At 43.1% G+C, this 21059-nt stretch overlaps 1 protein-coding gene across 2 annotated transcripts in view; it reads left to right on the forward strand.

Annotated features, from left to right (window-relative positions):
- LOC140349551 (polycomb group RING finger protein 3) overlaps positions 1–8654 on the forward strand; it is a 38994-nt gene extending 30340 nt beyond the window's left edge. For both annotated transcript variants that reach the window (XM_072435932.1, XM_072435941.1), the window contains exons 8-10: positions 562–699; positions 7225–7305; positions 8171–8654. In XM_072435932.1, the coding sequence (XP_072292033.1) occupies positions 562–699; positions 7225–7305; positions 8171–8218 (267 nt within the window). In that variant the 3' untranslated portion in view covers positions 8219–8654. The remainder of the gene's footprint in view (positions 1–561; positions 700–7224; positions 7306–8170) is intronic.
- The last annotated feature ends 12405 nt before the right edge of the window (positions 8655–21059 follow it).

Below are 21059 nucleotides of genomic sequence, written 5' to 3' on the forward strand. Positions count from 1 at the left end.
AAAAGTACAGTAATAAACTTCTAAACTAGTGCACTAAAAAACTTAACGCACATTTCCTGGAGTCGTGTTACTATCGCCATATGGAGAAGAGAGTACATAAAATGCTTTCAGTCATATGCACAGCTAAACAAAACTGACAATGTTCAAATCTAAGATAAAAACAGAGTAGAACCTGTCTCACATCTTCAGGAAGACTGTTCCAGATTTTAGCTGCCGGTCCATGTTTAGTCCTGACTCTTGCACCAGCAGGAGGCCGGTCCATGTTTAGTCCAGACTGATTGATGCTCCAATAGTTAAACGTTCAGTTCCATAAATGATACTCAGACGAGCTTGTGTTTGAATGCAACACGTGCTTCAGCTTCTGTGATGCTCGTGTTTCAGGTGAGCATATGTCTGATGCTTGTGTTTCAGGTGAGCATATGTCTGATGCTTGTGTTTCAGGTGAGCATATGTCTGATGCTTGTGTTTCAGGTGAGCATATGTCTGATGCTTGTGTTTCAGGTGAGCATACGTCTGATGCTTGTGTTTCAGGTGAGCATACGTCTGATGCTTGTGTTTCAGGTGAGCATATGTCTGGAGTGTAACAGCAGCAAACTTCGAGGCTTGAAGAGGAAGTGGATCCGCTGCTCGGCTCAGGCCACTGTGCTCCATCTCAAGAAGTTCATCGCCAAAAAGCTCAACCTCAATTCCTTCAATGAGGTAAGTCATTGTCCATTTCCGTAGTAATGTTATTCTTTTTGAAATTGAACAGTAATGTCTGTAGGGCTGGGCTGTACAATTAGGGTAAATAGGGTTGTTACTAACCATACATTTTAGGGATGGACAATAAAAATGGGCACCAATATTTATCGACCGATAATGTCAATTTTAATGTCTCTACAAAATTTCCAATAACATTTTCTTAAATAATTAGAAGCCTACAATGCATTTGATTCTAGCATTTTTTCCAGCGTTTTCTACTTTACAGCCTCACTCTTAACTGGCTCCGCCCCTGCTCCCCGGAGAAATGTTTACATCCTGGCTCATTGAAGTAATTTAAGGCGCTACACAAATCAATCTACTTTATAATGTAAAGGACAAGATGCTGACACAAAAACAGTTTACTGCATGTTTAGTCTTGACTCTGGCACCAGCAGGAGGCCAGTCCATGTTTAGTCCTGACTCTGGCACCAGCAGGAGGCCAGTCCATGTTTAGTCCTGACTCTGGCACCAGCAGGAGGCCGGTCCATGTTTAGTCTTGACTCTGGCACCAGCAGGAGGGCGGTCCATGTTTAGTCCTGACTCTGGCACCAGCAGGAGGCCGGTCCCTGAGGTCCTCAGAGTCCGAGATGGTTCATATGGCACTAACATGTCTGAGATCTACTTTGGTGCTAGGCCATGGAGAGACTTGTACGCAAGCAGAGCTGCTTTAAAGTCTATTCTCTGAGCCACAGGGAGCCAGTGCAGATACCTGAGAACAGGACTAATGTGATCATACTTCCTGGTTCTAGTCAGGACCCGAGCAGCAGCGTTCTGGATGTACTGCAGCTGTTTTACAACTCGTTTGGAGAGGCCAGTGAGCAGGCCGTTACAGTAGTCTAATCTACTGGAGACAAACACATGGATAAGTCTCTCCAAATCAGGTTTAGACACTATATTTTTTATTTTGGCAATGTTTTTAGATGGTAAAAAGCTGCTGATGTTATTGATTTGACGTGGCTGTTAAAGTTCAAGTCTGAGTCCATTATTACCCCCAGATTTCTAACTTGATTTGTAGGTTTTAGAGCGAGACTCTGGAGGTGACCGCTAACACTTTCTCTTCTCGTCTCATTGTTTTGCATCCACACACTGATCTGTTGGATGCAGTGACAGAGTGAATCCACTGTTCCATATTCACCTGCCGACAGTGAAACATGGATCTGACTCGTCTACATCATTGTGATAGGACACATTTTCGCTGTGTATCAACTGACCAAACGGTAGCAACAGAATGGGTCCAAGGACTGACCCTTAGGGCACCCCACAGGTCAGGGGCATATGGTCTGAGACAAATTACTTCCTGTCTTCCAGATAGGACCTTAACCAGTTTAGGGCAGTGCCAGTGATGCCCACCCAGTCCTCTAGTCTCTGTAAGAGGATCCCATGATCGACAGTGTCAGAAGCAGCACTCAGATCTAACAGAATTAAGACTGAGACTTTGCGCGTGTCATTGTTCAAACGGATGTCATTTGTCACCATGACAACAGCAGTCTCAGTGCTGTGATGAGGTCTAAAACCTGAAAAACATTGAATGAGTTGTTTATTAAGAGGAAATCTGTGAGCTGTTGTAAACAACCTTTTCAAGGACTTTGCCCAAAAAACAAAAAAAAGCCAATGACGGTATACCTCTTGCTGCAAGCATGTTACCATAGCAACCTGACAAACACTGTCATAGACTTGCATGCGTTTTGGTTTACAGTCTTTTTAAATTGGATGAAAACATTTACTTTTCAGTTCAAATTAGACACACTTACTCCCCACGTCACACTGAACATAAAAGCCAGTGGGGACATAACTATCTCGAACCGTGCGATTGTGAAAATGTTGAATGAAGTAGTTTAACGTTGGCGCTGTTTGTGAGGAAGGGGTGATGTAGGCGGGGTGGATTAGAGGTGTGCTCTTCGCAGTGGCTCGTACCCCGCCGTCGCAAAGGCCCATGGAACCAGCGGTGCGAGAGGGAAGGGTCGCTCTTGATTGGCTCTGATTTATATATGGAACCGCTCAAAATTTGCTCCTGTAACTGCTAGCCTCGAGCCAAACAGTATGACATCACTTTATCCACTGATACAGTCTATGGTGTTTCACAAGGCACAACAATGCACTAGCGTAACAATAGCGTAGGCCGATACGAAACATCACCTTGCGGGCCATCGGTAGCGCTTGTGAGAGGGCTAGAAAACCCAAGAGCCTACCATAATTTTTATTTTTAAGACAATATGTATTATATGGGCTCATTTTGCCTGCTTTAGTCACATTTTTGGCCATTTAAACTAAAACGAACAACTAAAAAGATAAGTTAAATTAAATAATTATATTTTTCCATATTTCCCACATTAAAGCTTTAGTTCTCATTTCTGTTGCATGAATTTGACCTGTAAATTGTGCCCTGTTTCAGGCCAAAGGTCACACACATTTCCACATGAGCAGAAGCTGTGCAGTTTGTGCTCTGAACCTCATTAACCATCGTCAGAGCAGCAGAACGCTGATAAACCCTGGATATAGCCTTGATTAAGCTGTGGGTTTTTTTGGGCGCTCACTTGAGAGCTGGTGGTGGGCGGAAGCTGACAGATGGGTTTGGGGTTTTGCTGTGAGCAATCTGAACAGGCGCCTGGCTCCAACACAAGGGGGCCGTCCCCTCTTTGTGTCGGAGCCATCACTTCCATGGGCCCTGTCAGCAGAGTGAGGATGATCTGAGTGATGCTGCTGGAGCTGACAGTTGTGCTGCTACTGCTCTGAACCATTGTGAAAATTGATCTAAAAGTGATATTTCTGATTAAAATGTACATGCTTTTGAATATGTTTTTGAGAAGACAGAAATACTAACTGGAAACTAATCCAAGAATCCCATGCAAGTTTGTAAGTGGTCGTAACTACAGGGTTTTAGAAGATAGGGAGAAAAGTAAGTGTTTTGACACTCTGCATTTTTGCTAGTATTCTCACTTAGAAATGTTTGAGGGACCTGAAATGGTCATCATAGGTGCATTTCCACTGTGAGAGACAGAATTTTATAAAATCCAGACGCCACATTGTATGATTTTTAAATAATGTCTTTGTATATTATTGCTGCAAATAAGTATTTGAACACCCGAGAAATTCTGGGTTAATATTGGGTACAGAAGCCTTTGTTTACAGTTACAGAGATCAAATGTTTCCTGTAGTTCTTGACCAGGTTTGCACACACTGCAGCAGGGATTCTGGCCACTCCTCCACACAGATCTTCTCTAGATCTGCCACTCCAGAATCTTGATATGTTTCATACAGAGCCACTCCTTGGTTCTCCTGGGTGTCTGCTTCAGGTCATTGTCATGTTAGAAGACCCAGCCACGCCCCATCTTCAATGCTCTGACTGAGGGAGGTTGTTGCCCAAAATCTCACAACACATGGCCCCATTCATCCTCTCCTTAATACAGAGCAGTCGTCCTGTCCCCTGTGAAGAAAAGCCCCCCAAAGCATGATGTTTCCTCCCTCATGCTTCACAGTAGAGATGGTGTTCTTGGGATGGTCCTCATCCTTCTTCCTCCAAACACGGCGAGTGGATTTTATACCAAAATGTTCTATTTTGGTCTCATCTGACCACATGACTTCCTCCCATGACTCCTCTGGATCATCCAGATGGTCATTGGCAAACTTCAGACGGTCCTGGACATGTGCTGACTTAACCAGGGGAACCTTCTGTGCGATGCATGACGGTGTAGTGTATTACCCATAGAACCTCTGAAACTGTGGTCCCAGCTCTCTTGAGATCATTGACCAGGTCCTCCCATAGTTCTGGGCTGATTGAATTTCCCCATGTGGGACAATAAAGGATTATCTTATCTTATCTTATCTTATTCCTCACTTTTCTTATCATCATTGAACCCCTCGAGGTGAGATCTTCATGGATCCCAGACCAAGGGAGACTGACAGTCATCTTTAGCCTCTTCCATTATCTAACAATTGCTCCAACAGTTGATGTTTCTTCACCAAACTGCTTTCCAATCGCCTGTAGCCCTTTCCAGCCTTGTGGAGGTCTACAGTTTAGTCTCTGGTGTCTTCTGACAGCTCTTTGGTCTTGCCCATGGCAGTAGTTGGAATCTGACTCCTTGTTTGTGGGGTGGACAAGGTCTTCATGCAGCTAATGAGCTCAAACAGGAGCTGTTAATTTAGATTAACCTGTTACCATCCACCTGCGCGCCGGCGCGCATTTTTCATATCGCAAATATTCTCTTACATCATCACTTTTATTTTCGTGGTCAATACCAGCAAGCCATACATCATTTTGAAGCTTATTTTTTCAACAAAACGAATGTCATTGATTGAATAATATGCCCCAAGGAGCAATTGCCAATAGTTTGTGAGAAAGTCTCAACTTTTACAGCATTACCCGTTTGCTGTCTATGATGGACGAAACGGCTTTAATTCTGTACATCCTTGTACTGAAAAACACTATCCACTTGTATTTTTCCTGAAGTTATCTGATTTCGAGATATTGTCAAGTAAACAAAGTTTTCTTCTCTGACGATATTCAGGATTAAGGCTCGTCTGGCGCATTTCTCCGTCCATAAGAAATTACCTGTTTGACTTATAAGATGGTGTTTGGCATCGATCTTTTCTTCAGACTGTTACCTACAGAATGAGACCATCTACAGCCTCCGGAGGAAAAAAATGCGCCGCTTCCGACGCCCGAAGCTAACTTGTTTTTAGCCACATAGCTAACGTTAGCAGTGACTTAGCGGACTTTGACATATTATTCTAGCCAATAAGAATAGCTTTAGAATGCGGGGCGGGATTTAGGGGTCCCACACACGGAATCCTCTGTATTCATGTGCGTAACGGCTGTAAAGAGACAGGTTTTTGGGCAGGAGGCGACTAGACTTTACGCATAACGTTTTCTGATCTTATTAGCCTTTTGGATGCGCATTTTGTGAGCTATTAGTATCATTATACCAATACAAATATATATATATATATATATATATATATATATATATATATATAATATATATAATTTTTTTTTTTTTTTTTTTTTTTTTTTTTTTTTGGGGGGGAATTCATATTTACACATTTTCACATACATTGTTTTTAGCAGTTATAATAGGTATTAGTGGCCTACAAAACATCAAAATGTATGTTTTATGATCATAGAGGAGCTAAAATTGTAATAAAACAGTTTGGCACAGTTGGCACATATTTGGTTCACTTGTTCCGAATATACTTTTTGATACAAAAAGGTCAACAGCACCAAAATGCCTGTTCCCAGAGATCTGAAACTTTACACAGTTGTTGTCAACAAGATAAACATCATGTACAGTGAACAGCATAAGTACACAATGAAGTATGTCATGCTCAGGACCATTACAAATTGACAATATTCAGGCGAGACTAAAAAAGGATGTTTTGTTTATGTTTGGGCCTCTGTAGTGTAAGTTCTGAAGCCCTGACAGTGTTCATGTGCACATCTGCAGAAACTAGAAGGCCTAAGCTTTCTAATGATGCATCACACTTGCATGTGGAACATAAGATCCTCTTTTAATAAGCAAAGCCATTTGGGTATGTCCAACCATTGTGCACAGGGCAAAATAGGTGGATGGTAACAGGTTAATAAGTGGAGCAGAGGTGGATTGACAGGTCTTTGAGAGCCAGAATTCTTGCTGATTGGCATGTGTTCAAATACTTATTTGCACCAATAACATACAAATAAATTATTTTAAAAGTATACAATGTGATTTCTGGATTTGTTTTATAGATTCTGTCTCACAGTGGAAATGCACCTACGATGAAAAGTTCATACCCCTCCATCATTTCTAAGTGGGAGTTCTTGCACTGTACACAGCTGTGTTCTGAGTGTTTGGGATGATGGTTATTTCCCACTTGAACGTTTCAACGAGTTCTGAGTGTTTCAGCTGAATTTGTGTGCAAACAAAAGGGCTCAATCGAGAGGGTTTTTCAGAGGTGATGCTGATGGAGATGATCAGGGACTCTGTAAATGCCCTAAACTGTGTTATTCAACATAAACAACCACTTTTCTGTGCTTGATTAATAAACACCTCGGAAGGTCCCATTTTGTTTAATTACAATGCATGTTAATTCTTAGGGACTTACATAATGTAAATGCACTTGAATAACATTTAAACGTCTTCAAAAACAAATTAGTCAGTTAGGATTTGCTCAAGATGCTAACTATGCTAACGCTGTATTTGGCGCAACTATGTACTGTCATTGGATTGTAAAATAAACTCTGCGACTGAAGTGGGGGATTCAGGCTTGTTGTACCTCAGCTCGTGCAGTTGCAGAGGCAAAAACTCTGGGCTGGGATGAGTTGGGAGAGGAAAGAAAGTCTGTCGATAGAGGTGCTTGTGGATCTGTAATGTATTATTCAATCATTTTCTACTGCTTGTTCCCATTAGGGGTCGTGGGTGACTGGAGCCTATCCCTGTGTATTCTTCATTAATAAAAATGTTGAATGATTTGACGGCTCTAGTTTAAATGCTGTTTTGTCTTCTACAGCTGGACATTTTATGCAACGAGGAAATCTTGGGAAAAGACCACACGCTCAAGTTTGTCGTTGTGACCCGATGGAGATTTAAGGTCAATTCACTCTTTGCTGTTTGTGTGTTTTATAGTAGAGCGAGAGAGACTTACGTTCACACTGCAGGCCAAATCTGATTTATTTTGTCCTTATGTGATCGTGTGCATAGTGTTCATAGTATGAACAGCACAACGACGATATTTTCAAATCCGACCCTTTCGTATGTGAAAATAAATCCAATAAATATTCGTACTTTTAGAATGCGACTTTAGTCAAGTCCCCTGATCCGACCTGAACGTCATGGATGGGCAACATTTCTGACATAAACTTCAAAAGTCTGTGAACATACGAAGTGACAAATCAAATCGGGGAAAAATCAGAGGGTTGGTACCGTAATGGGGCGGGGTTTGAGGAGGTTATGAAGGAGTCGGCCGAGCGAGGGATTAAACGCTCCTGACTGCAAAAGAAACGAAGGACATGAATAAGAGGAGCGGACGCGGTCGGGTAACGTTCCCTTTTTACTTCCATAAACACTGTGACGTTGTGTTCTTTTGTGCGCTTGAGCAACACATCGAGCTGCATTCTGTTCAGACCAGACACAAACGACCACATCAATAATCCGAATTGGGCCTCGTACCCTGCAGTGTGATCATAGCCTTAGTTTGTGCGCATCACCGGCCCGTCTCCATGGAATGTTTCTAATATTTCAGGCAAAAAAAAAACATATCCATGGAGACGAGAAGGTTTCTGAACCTCCACCTAAACCCTGCATAGAACCCCTGTAAACTCTGGCTTTGGATTCAAACATACATTGAAACCTGACAAAACGACTCAAACCAGTGCTGTAAATATGCAGTGAAGTTCAAATACCTCTTTACGATATTGGGTTTGCAGTGTCTTACTGGGTGATTTCTGTGTGTTCAGAAGTCGCCGCTCCTGCTCCACTACAGACCCAAGATGGACCTGCTGTAGCCCGCTGCCCCCGCCACAGCGGCTGCCGACTGTGCCCCAAATCTCTTTATGCAAAATCTACGTCCAGCAAGCAAGCGGACCCTGGAGGTACCTGACCACCGGAGGTCCCTGTGCGCTCGCCCAGCAAACCTCCAGGAGAGACCACATTTCTACTTTTATATGAACCAAGACACTACTACTGGTGCTCATCCTAACTCAGCGACGGTGGCGGGAGAATCCACTTTTTCTCAAATGTTTTTTACGCTTTCCCGATACACTCAAGGTGTTTTTGGGAGCATGGAAAAGGAAAGAGGACAGAACTATATTTGGCATAATATTTATCAACAAATGTCTATTTAATTTTGTTGATTTGCCTGATTTGCTTTGGCTTTGTGGTCAGATGTGAAAAGGCTTTTTATGTACTAAGTTATGTTCTATATTGTACATAAATTTGTCATGGGAAAGATGGAAAAGAGACTTAAGACTGTTGGAGCCAGAAGTGCTATCAGAGAGGGGGATTCCACATCAATACATTAAATACATGTTCTGCAGCGCCCTCACAGAAATGTTCTCACGTGACAACAAATATGAAAACAATGTTTTTGTTTAAAAAAAAAAAAAAGTTTTGCGCAAATTTCTTTTACAAGCAATTTAAATGAAAAATGTTTGTCCCAAATATTGGGTCATCAGAAAATTGTTCTGAATGAGCCTGGCATAGGACATGTGTCGATCTCATCTCTACTCAGTGGAAAAAATACTAAAACACTGCTGACATATTGTGTTACAAAATAGAGTGACTTAGCCACACGGAGCCTAGAGCCTGATATTCACTCTGACAAACTGGTCGTAGTCACGACTGATTGTGTCTTATGACTTTGAGCCTTTGAGTTTTGTAGTGTGACATCCGTAAATCTTCTAAGATGAGAAAAACAAACTGGCTGGGACAGCAGGCTTTAAACCTGTGGCTGAACGCTGATCGACTGGCAGTGAATTGAGATGGGCATTCAGGGCAGCGCTTGAGCGTGTGGTGATGAGCGATGAGTGACCACAGGCTGAGCATGCGGCGTAGACCCAGAGGTGAAGCTTGTACAGCTTTATTAGGTTTATTAGGAGTGGCAGTGATTCAGTGTGCATCCAGGACCCAGAGGGTTGGTCTCTCGGCTGAGCTCAATGTCCCAGGGACACAGCCCTCATTGCTCTATCCAGCCTAGTAATTTGGTTGGGACAGGGAGGTTGCCTGATGTGATAATCTACTAAAACACTGCAATTGATTCACAGTAGTGAAAATCTATTTCAAGAGTGGATGGAAATATCTGTCAAAAGGCTGTGTAGAGTTAAAGTCGATGTGACGGGTTCTGCCGTTTTTCTAACTATGACTTGGCGGTGGGAGAGAACACCTGTGCTAAATTTTTATCACACTTTTACTTCCTTCAGGTTTAAAATTATTGGAAGTAGAGCTAAAAAGTAGTTCTAAAACTGGATCCTCTGCCTATGTCATGTTTGTGCTCAAACCAGGAAGTACAATTCCAAACTTTATAAAAATGGACAAACTGGGGACAAATAGGCAAATGTTTATTAAAAAAAATAATTATATTTAAAAGAAATGGGTGCTTTAAAACCCCTTGGTTCTCAACCCTTTTCAGTTGCGACCCCAATAATAACAACTTCTGGCGTTCGCAACCCCCAAACACAAAAACCCGACCACCTTCAAGGTGATAAAGTGGACTTTTCAAGGCATAGGCCTAGATTAACTAATACGACTTTTACATGCATTTTCAATATTCCCTGCGTCATTTGGGGAGCCCCTGAAATCATTTTGCGAGCCCAAATTTAGAACCACAGCTCTAACCTGTGGTATACTGCAGACTTTCAGTGTTTGTCTTGAAGTGGTCACATGACTGGAGTGTCCCTCGTGTTCAGCTGATCGAAGCGCTTCAGTTGGAGCATGTGGTTTTCTTAGACATGTGCTAATATATCTAAAGCTTTTTGCGCACATTGTTGCCATGGAAACCAGATAGTAGGCTATAGTAGGCAACAGCTGTCTTTGTTTGAAAAGCTGAAGATGACAGCAACATCTTTTGCTTTAATGATGTATTTTATGGATCGTTAGTGTTCTCCATTAAACACGATCCCCACACGATCCCCACACGATCCACACACGATCCCCACACGATCCACACACGATCCACACACGATCCCCACACGATCCCCACACGATCCCCACACGATCCCCACACGATCCACACACGATCCACACACGATCCACACACGATCCCCACACGATCCCCACACGATCCCCACACGATCCACACCAGGTCTTTAGGTCTTGTTCCCTCGACACGTGTCACTTTCTATTCAGGCTCATTCAGAACATTAGCAGTTAAAACCGTTATTCCATTTACCTTGAAAATAAATGTGTCACATACAGTGCACAAATTATTGTGCACTGTGAAAATGTCTTCATAATATATATATATATATATATATATATATATATATATATATATATATATATTATGAAGACATTTTCTTTACTGTTGTTGCTTTATTTGTCATTGGTACCAATAAGAACGGGGGCCATAGTATTTTAGGAATGTGGCTCCAGTATCCATGGGATTTAGTGAAACAAATCATAATTGGGACTGTTGTCATGGCGATTAACAATTCAAAACAAAATCCTGTACCTTCTTGAATGTTAAAATGTAAAAGTCCTCATAATGGCGTCCATAATGGGACATAAACATAAAGGACCGCGGGTCCCGGCGGGTCCTATCGTCTTTCTCGCGTTAGAACGATTGGGTCCAGTATCGCTCCATCGTGGTTTCATTTCCTCCAGTTCATTCTCCTCGGACCAATCACAGACAGGGAGGCGGGGTTGATCATGTCCAGCATTGCAATTTCTTTAACCTAAACAAGATGGGGGCCACAAAGTTTTCGTTTCAGTGTTTAGGTCCATTATTTATTAAAGGTGCATTCTGTTACCTTTCTGGCGGAGGGTACACGCCTACTGTTATTTCTTTGCCTGGAATGTTTCCGGCATTAAACCATATCTTTATCTACATTATATCTTTACAAACATGGATAATTATTATGAGCAGGTTCGCCTTTCCACAGATCTGCCCTGTAACTTGTTCTGGTATGCAGATAAATAACTTTAAAGGGGCTGTAACAAATTTTGTTCATGTATAAAGTAAAATATTTTCGCCTTAGTACACATATATTGTAAAAAACAGCTCTTAGGGTCAAAATGAGTATTCTGTGACGGCAAACTCACTCTTGGCTCTGAAAGTTGTAAAAAATGCTTATGGAGCCCAGGAGCTCAACAGATGTTTCCAAAAAATCTAAAATAGCTTGAGGCTAACCAGCTCGTTGTGAGATAATGAGCACAAGACATATCATTTTTGTTTTAAATCTGTTTCTGAATCTTCATAAACTTCTAAGTTATTTAAACATTTTGCAGAATTTTAAGGAAAACTACAACGGACATTACTTAGCACATAGCTGTTTAGCCTCCATCATACCTTTATACTCTAAATAATATTTTTTTTCCTAAACTGAATGAGAAATTGACTTGGGGAACCACAGTGGACTTAGAAGTGGGTTAAACTTCCTAAACTCATTGAATCATCAGAATGCGAGGAATGCTTTAGATAAGTGAGTAATATTAACTAGTTCTGTTTTCACATTTTTAAGATGGTTAAAGCACCTTTTAATGCCATATTGAGGAACATTCTCGGCGAGGAAATAACCTCTCTGTGGACACGAGCATAGACCCTCCACCAGGAAAGCGTCGACATGCGCTGATTCTTTCTGTAGAACTCTGAGAACGGCATAAGCAGGCGACGGAACGAGAGGTGCTAGCTAACACTGCATTACAAACACAAGCAGTACTGTCAGAACACATTCAGGTTTATACTCGTTCATAAACTTTGGACTACACTGACTACTGGTCATTGGTGCTTTGGTGTCTTTCTTGAGGACAGTCTCAGGAAGACACTGTCCCTTCTTCTCACGTTGTCCCTCATGTCCTCACATCATGTTCTCTACGGCTGAGCAGTTTGTAGGAAAATGTCAAATAGCATTTCTTCGGACCGTAATTATGAGCAAACCATTTCAAAATAAAGATAATTTTACGGTGCACAATTTCCACACGTCCACTAACCGCATTTGAGAGGAGACTGAAACATGCTACATGCTAAGCTACTACAAGAATCCCAAGCATTTCAGAACATGTTTGTTGAGTCGTCACACACACATTTGCTCATGGGGATTTATTTGCTTCATCTTTCAGCTCCAATGTTATGTTGATCTTTTTGGTTGATAAAGGATAATTTTAATTGTCTTGTCCTGCATCATTTTGATCGTTGCCCTTGAGGTTTAATGTGGCATTCTAGCATTTTGGTGGAACTAAGTGTTTCAACAAATGATGATTCTCACTGAGCAAATGTAACAGACTAAATATGTCTTATAACTATTGTGTTTCTGATTGTACTACATTGCCTGTATTTCAAATTCTACAAAATTGACTCTACATCTTTTGTATTTTTTGGGTTTGTGCTACATAGTACATGAAGGCTGTAACCATCAATCAGCCAACGAATAGGTAACTATAAAATAATATCGTAGTAATGGTTCTCTGCACTATACAGACTCTAAATCCGACCTGCTATTACAAAGCGTTGATGCATTACGAAATCATTTGTAAAAATTCTTGGCCTAGAAGTCTTCAGTCGCCATATTTCAACATTTAGTTGGTTGATAATTTATTTGATGTCCAAAAGAAATAACCATTTGATTAGTTGAGTAATTGAAACAAATAATCATTGAGTAGTTGACCAATAACATTGTTAGTTGCAGCTCTCACTCATGTGAAGGGTTATAGCCTATCATAAAGAGAAATAAAAGTCAGTTTTGCATTTAACAAAACAGTAATGGTATGGAAATGGCTTGGTAACTAAAATGTGTATTTATGGAAATGGTAAATATGGTAAATGTTTATTTATTATATGCTAAATCCCCAATGAAGACTGTAAATGACCAGGAAACATTTCAATGCTAATATTTTATGTAAACAAAGCAGCAAAAATGCATGATTCCACATTTATTGGCCCGTAGGCGTTATTAGGACGGTGCAGCGTGAAATGGGGATGAGAGGCAATGGCAGCAGGTAAAGTGCTGAGAGCTGGATTTGACCTCACGACGCCCGGTCCACGTGGTCGGCATGTGTGCTATCCACTCCACCACGAGCTGCGCACAGTCATTTCGATCCTCACCCTGTTTCTGTGTGCTAATGTAACGTGCTAATGTGACGTGCCACTGACGCAAAACAACTGTGTAAGTAGTCATGCAGTTGTATTGTCATTTCACGTATCGGGCGCATAACTGTGGAAGCCCATTTCCCACTCATCATTTTAAGGTAAAACTGTAAATGATGAGTTTTAAATAGGAAATTATGACTTTTAAACAAATAATTATGCCTTATTATTTTCTTTATTTTTTATTCACTGGCGGAAACGGGCTTCCATACATAACTCTCAACTATGAAATATTTTAATTTACAATGATAAGATGCATGTACAATTTTGCATAGTTATACATTTTCAATATTTCCTTGGTTGAATACAAAAATAATGGCCATTAGTCATGTCTTTACCCAATAACCTTCTGCTGCTGTCTGCCCCTCTCTCTCGCTCTAACCCCCTATCAGACTACACACTGAGCAACTGTAGTGCAAAGGCCGCCAGAAAAGATTGTGCTCACGTTTTATAATTTGATATTGTCATTCTCTCAGATGGTGGGCCACGCTGTTAGATTTTTTTTTTTTGTTTTTTTTTTTATCTCAATAATAGACATCCACAAACCATTCAACCTAATAATTATTTGTTTGGTAATGGCTCCACACCTATGTGATATTAATCTTATGACTGACACTGTTACTCGTTAGGCCGATGTGGACCAGTGTCACAGTCAGAAGTGCATTCAATGGTCGCTCTGCCGTTTGCAACCTGCATCTGACGAAGCGAATTAGAGCAACTTTTTTTGTATTTTCAACCCGATTTCTGGTTCATAATACAAAAGGCACATAGCAGCCATTTCTTTCATTTACAACTTGATGTTGCAACTTGTGCTTTGGGCAAAAAGGAATATAAATTAGATGCAGCTTCATGTAGTCTGAGTTCTCATAAAGCACAGTCAATCAGACAATCACACTGTTATTTTCTACAAACTGCTTCTGTTACAAAACTTCCTCCAAACTAAATTAAAAATTGAAGTATTTTATGGCATAACGTAAAGGATGAAAAGGACCTTCTTGAGGTAAATACTAACTACCGTCTCCTAAAGTGGTAGAAAAGTAATCACTTTTTTAGTACAAATACAACAAAGTTGTGGAAAATGCTTTTAGAGTAAAAAAGTTTTACACAGATTTCGAGAACTGTTTAAGCATCAAATCTGGCGATCTTGATGAGGAATTGTGCTGATTTTTGGTCTAAAAATAATCAAATTGTGTAGACATTCTTCTATTTTTGTTTGCGCCAAAACTTTTGGATGTTGCAGATGTAAATGCTAAAAAAAAAGGAATAATCCATTTCAAGTAGTCTCAAATCCTAAAGGAAATGTATTTACTTTTCAGTGCAGTTCAAAAATGTAATGCAGTAGAAATACAGATAATTGCTCTCAAAGGTAGCAAAGTCAAATGAATAAGCATCAACCATAAAATGTACTTTCATAAAGTACAAATACTTAGAAATAGAATATTTTTTGAGGACTAATCACTTCTGCATGGATCATCTCCCCTTGTCAAATCTCCACCATGTGTGCGTGCCTGATGCACTTTAGGGACTGGACTACATTTAAATGTGTGAAGACTGAAGCCACATTCACACGGAGACAAAGTGGCGAAAGTTTATAAAATGTTTTCTGTAAACATAGAAGCATTTTTTAAAATGTGTACAGCAACATTTGTGGACAAAAGATGCCTGAAAATGTTGTAATACTCCGTTTCATTTGTGGCGCTGTTGAAAAGTAGCGCTGAAAACCACAAACGATACAAACATGGCGGCTTTCCATGTGGCAATGAAGCAGAAACGGATTTTGCCGCAAAAGCCATAACAAGGTCATCAAAGTCTGTGGCACGTACGAAATGATGTACGGCCCATTGTTGTTGCTTTCAGAGTTTGGCGCTTGCGTCATCATGTAAAGGTGGGTTAATGACGCAACTTTCACAAAATAGTATTTTAGACCCCTGAAACACCGGCTCCATGTTTTTCAAATGAAATATCTTTGCGGATTAGCCTCAGTTTAGCTTTGTGTGGATGGGGCCTTAACTAACTTCAAATTATTGCCGACATCTTAACGCAGTCAATGTTGGCATTCTGTGGTTCCTGACATTATTTGTTAAAATGTCATTCAACTCGAAGCTTTAGTTGTGTTTTGTGTCATTACAGGCATACGTGAAGATAAGTTCATAAGTTAGTCCGTTTTCCCTAACGAGTCCCTAACGTGCACTATGATTACTAATGATTGAAATTTGACAGGGATGAGATGAGTCACACAAAAGTGATTGGTCCTCAGAAATAATCAAATATACCTTTTCGGTACAGTTTTTACATTTGTACTTAAAAACTTTCCATCGCTGACCGACAGTGACGGGGCTGTCGCTTTAGGCTGGAACTTGATGAGCAGAGACTGTGCTAACAGAGGGTTTGGGTCTCCATTATTGGGTCAACCTGTGGGACTGTGTGTGTGGGGGGAGGGAGGGGTGAAGGGTACAGAGGGGAGCGTTCTAAAGAGCCATTTGAACGAGTGCTGCCCCCACCCGTTTGCTTTACTTTATTCAGGACACTTGCGCAGTATTTCGCTGGTCATGGAATCTCCCATAGACATTCTGGACACTTTCTATTGAAAATGACTTAAATTATGAATTTGTATTTTATGTACTGTATTCATTGTATTTGTTGATGTCTCTGTAATAAAAGAAAACAAACTGATGTACAATTTGCCAGTGTTGATTTTGTCAGCGCTAATATGTTAGTAATAGTTATATAGAAAATATTTGTATGTTGTGTGCAATGTGGCAGCACAAGGACGTCAGCCGCCAACCAGTTAAGTCCATAAAATCTCAATCTGCTCTTTGGAGCGAGACAGCCAGAGATTAGAAGCTGAAGATGGTTGTCAGCCCAGTATGAGCCTGAGAGACTGATTCACAGCCTCGGGAATATTTTTTGGACTGCACGTCAACGTATGTATCGACGGAATTACGTCTCGCGACCCTCACAACTCCTAGGATTGGCCTCTGAGGCTCCGACCCCCATGAACAAAGAACTTCACTGGGCACTTGCCATGAAGTTTTTTGGGGTAGAGAGCAAATCATGGTGAGAAAGAAAAAAAACAAATCGAACGATGCATTTGGCCTGGAGCGGTTCATAGCCAAATGAGAGATTCATGTGAGGCTCAGTCTGCATTCTGACAGGAGAATTGTCTGAGAACTAAACACCAAATGACAACCCAATCTACAATGTGGACATCATGTCCAATGTTAAGTTATTAAGAATGAATCTGAATTAAAATTATATGATATAATACGATATATTATATGTGATCGACCACGGGAAAAACCGCCACAAGTCGGCGTCAGTGAAACTGAGAACACCCAAAAAAGTTTTTTTTTTTCCAAATGTGTGATTTTCGTTTTTTTGCAGAATGTGCTAGTTGAAGTTATGGACCAGCCATTCAATGTATCAGATAACAGTATTTGCAGCATTAAAAGCATAAATAAAGCCGTTTAAAACTGGTAGTTTCTGCTCTTCTCTGGACGCGCGGAGGGGTGTGACCGCATTTCCCTATGAACAGCTGCGCTATTGTAGTCAGCCAATGGGCTGGGCGGCCAGCCGCATGGCTACTTAACAAGCAGCAACATGCGCTGTGTAGCATTAGTTGAATCATGGATAAAGCTGCAATTGATTCCGAGCTTAACCGTGGTTGTTACAGCTCCACGCTTTTGGATTATTTCTGAAGAAAAAAAAATTGTTATAACAGCGTTACCTTTTTTTAGCAGCGTATTGTTGATCTTTTTCCACCAATCAGCTGCGAACCACATGGCGACAGCTACTTGTTCTCCTCGGGGACATTATTCATTTGTCCAGACTGTCTCCTGAGCTTACATTCCCTGGACTGCATTGCAACGGAACTGAGGTACTTTTACTCTAAAGTATTGCTTTAACGCTGTGTTTTAAGGTCTCGTGATGTCACTTTAGCCTCGTCACTTTTGCCTCGGGGCACCGGAGCAGACACAGCAATGCTAATGTTACCAGCCTGGCTGGCCCCTTTAAGGAAAGAGCTGGGGATTGTGGGTAACGGGAAGTGCGCCACGCTCTCTCTGTGTGTTCGGTGCGCGCGTGTGTCTGCTGCCGCCGCCCGTATGTCTTGTATTTTTCTGATTGAATGAATCCCAAATAAAATCGTGTTGCAACGAGTATCATGCCTGCTCAGCCTCTGTACCACGGTTGGGAGTCTACTGGGCAGGGGAAGGAAAGTAACACTGGGGGCTCGTCCTGGGATATTTGAACAGAAACTTCAGAGACTACGTTAAAGAAAGTCGGCGGCACCTGAGAGACAAGATGGCGGCGCCGTTTTACTGTGGTAATGACAACGTGGACAATAAGAGACTATTTGAAGTTGCAGATGATAATATGAGCAGGAATCCGTTTTGGCCGGAGATGACAGCGGCTGCTAAGGCCACTACTGGTCAAACAAAACGTATGGGAGATGTGAATGGGAACGAGACCAACCCATTTTTGTCTAGCATGGAGCTAACCGCAGCTGCACCAGAGGAGCATCAGCCCTGGCTGCTCACGCCGCCGCAGTTGGTATGCACAAATCCCTTTATCTCACTCACGTACATGGATGGCGGTCAAGTTGGGGCTTTCCACCACAGTGGGATGGTGGAAGAGTATATGCCTATATTTGACGCAAATAATAATGAGGCCCTCCAGACCCTCCGCCTACCCATACAGTGTTTTACCCCTGGTGTTCAAGTGCGCAGGCATAGTACACCGTACCCACTGGATGATGCTGTGCAGCAAAGCCCTGACGCCTTGCCGGTTCAAGACCTCAGACCTGTACCAACCCCAGCCTCATGGCAGCCATTGGTGACTGAGCAAGAGCGGCGGGCTACTAGGCACGGTCCCAGGCAGGCGGAATCAACGCCTCACCGCCACTCGACGCGCCTGCCAGAGGACTCCACTGACAGCGGCGAGGAGGAATGCTGCGGATTTAAAGAGAGAATCCCAACCCTGCGACCGGGACATTTTGATGGGTCAGGTTGGTGGAAAGATTTCATCTATCAGTTTGAAACATGTGCACGAGCCAATCACTGGACAGGGAAGACCAAAGCGATTCAACTCCGGTTCAGCTTGACTGGGGCGGCCGGGGCTATCGTTCACAAAAACCCTAAGTCTGCAAACTGGAGCTATCGTGTCCTACAGGAGGTTAATGCCGCTTATGGTCCACATTCCGAGCACGCCGCCGCCATCGGGATCGAGCTGAGGCAGAGGGTCAGAAAACCAGGGGAAGCTCTGCACAATCTCCGAGACGACATATATGAGAAGATCGCCATTGTGTACGGGGACCGTGCCGAGTTTGAACAAGATAGTATCGCTGTTGAGATTTTCACCAACGCCATGACCGACGCTGATATCGTCCAGAAGCTTCTGGAGATGAAACTCTGGCCGGAGCGTATGACATTGTACACTGGCATGAGACTACCAAGAAGGCCACCAGGGCCGTAACTCAAATGATGCGCCCCGGTTCGGTGCCCCGCAGTTTAGCGGCGAGAACCGCTTTAGTGTTTGAAGATACACCCATACTCCCCTCTCCGCAACGGCAGGGGCATCAAGGCCCCGGCAAAAACCAAACAAGACGGCGTGGGGCAAAACCTTCACAGGGGAGGTAGTGTGTCACAACTGTTCCGGAGTGGGACACATGCCGAAGCAGTGTCCTTCCCCCCGTCGTCTCCAACAAAGGCAAGGGAGTTTCACGCCGAATTCCGTTCCTGACACTAACACAGTGATTGTTTGCAGTAAAGGTCAAGAAGAGGACAGGTGCGTACAAATAACAATACATGGGCTAAGACTTTGTGCCCTTTTGGATTCTGGTGCTAGGAGAAATGTGCTTCCCCTGCACCACTTTGACTTCCTCCCGGTGCAGTTCAGACCTCAAGTACAGCCATCTACTGCCAAGGTTCTCCAGGGAATTGGGCCCGAAGGTCTAGCGGTCCTTGGGGAGGTCATGTTGCCGGCGCTGGTTGGGGGAAAACAGATTGATATAAACTTTATCATGGCCGACACCTCTGAAAGCGCAGAGGTAATCTTGGGGCATCCTTTCCTGCGTCAGTCCTACAGGCCGCTGAATGAAAGAACCATCAAGGACGCTTACCCTCTTCCGCGCATCCAGGACACTCTTGACACCTTGTCCACTGCCAGATACTTCAGCACACTTGACTTGACATCGGGGTACTGGCAGGTGGAGTTGACGCCTAGAGCCCGTAAAGCCTCTGCCTTCTGTACACGTAAGGGCCTATTTGAATGGAATGTGATGCCATTTGGACTGTGTAACGCTCCGGCAACCTTCCAACAACTTATGGACCGGGTTTTGGTGGGGCTACAGTGGGAGACATGTTTAGTGTATCTGGATGACGTTGTGGTCCTTGGGCGGGACACCTCACAAATGCTGGAACGTTTAGAACAGGTTTTTATCCGGCTACGGCAGGCGAACCTTAAACTTAAGCCATCCAAGTGCTGTTTGTTTCGAGAGGAAGTGGCCTATTTGGGACATATTGTTTCCGCAAATGGCATCGCCACTGATCCCCAAAAGACAGAGAGGGTGAGGGAATGGCCAACACCTAGGAACGTGTCTGAAGTCAGGCAGTTTGTAGGTTTAGCTTCCTACTACCGACGTTTTGTCCCTGATTTTGCGTCAATAGCTCAGCCCCTGCATGAACTCACAAAGAAGTATGCCCGGTTTAACTGGACTACCCAGTGTCAGCAGGCGTTCGATGGGTTGAAGAGACTGTTGACTTCCTCACTTGTCCTGGGCTACCCCCTCGACAAAGGGGATATGTTTTTGGACACGGACGCTAGCGACTGTGGGGTTGGAGCGGTCCTCTCTCAAGTCCAAGGGGATGAAGAGAGGGTGTTGGCATACGGGAGCAGGCGTTTGTCACCTGCTGAACAAAATTACTGTAATACCCGGAGGGAACTTCTAGCAGTGGTAGATTTCACCTCCCACTTTAGGCAGTATTTACTGGGCCGTCCTTTTACCGTCCGGACCGACCACAGCAGCCTGCGCTGGCTGACCGGGCTGAGAGAACCTGAGGGTCAGTTAGCGCGCTGGTTAGAGAAGTTGGCCGAATATGACTTTGTTGTTGTTCACCACCCCGGCAAGATACACCAGAATGCGGATGCATTCTCGAGGCGTCCATGTTCTGAGTCCTGCCCTTGTACTATACAGGACCCCGGCAACCGGCACCGGGACAAGGCCGTGCAGTGTGACCTATATGAGCCTGTCCTATTCACCACACCGCAGACCTTAGTGGGGGTAGTGGGGCCGGAACCTGGGACCTCTATAGTGGGGGTGGACGACGCCCAGAGTGGGGCTGACAGGGTTCCACTGACTCACCGCCACCTAGTTTGTTTCAGGGTTGGACACTAGAGCAGCTGAGCGACACTCAAAGAGCTGACCCAGATATTGCACCAGTTTGGCAGTGGGTAGACAGCAAGGGAAGCCGTCCGTCTTGGTCCACTGTCGCCGCTTGCAGCCCAGCTACCAAGGCTTACTGGTCACAGTGGACAAGACTGTTTTTAAG

This window comes from Eucyclogobius newberryi, unplaced genomic scaffold (genome assembly GCF_026437365.1).
Source record: "Eucyclogobius newberryi isolate DKJ021-1_F unplaced genomic scaffold, fEucNew1.0.hap1 SCAF_11, whole genome shotgun sequence".
Classification (NCBI taxonomy): domain Eukaryota; kingdom Metazoa; phylum Chordata; class Actinopteri; order Gobiiformes; family Gobiidae; genus Eucyclogobius; species Eucyclogobius newberryi.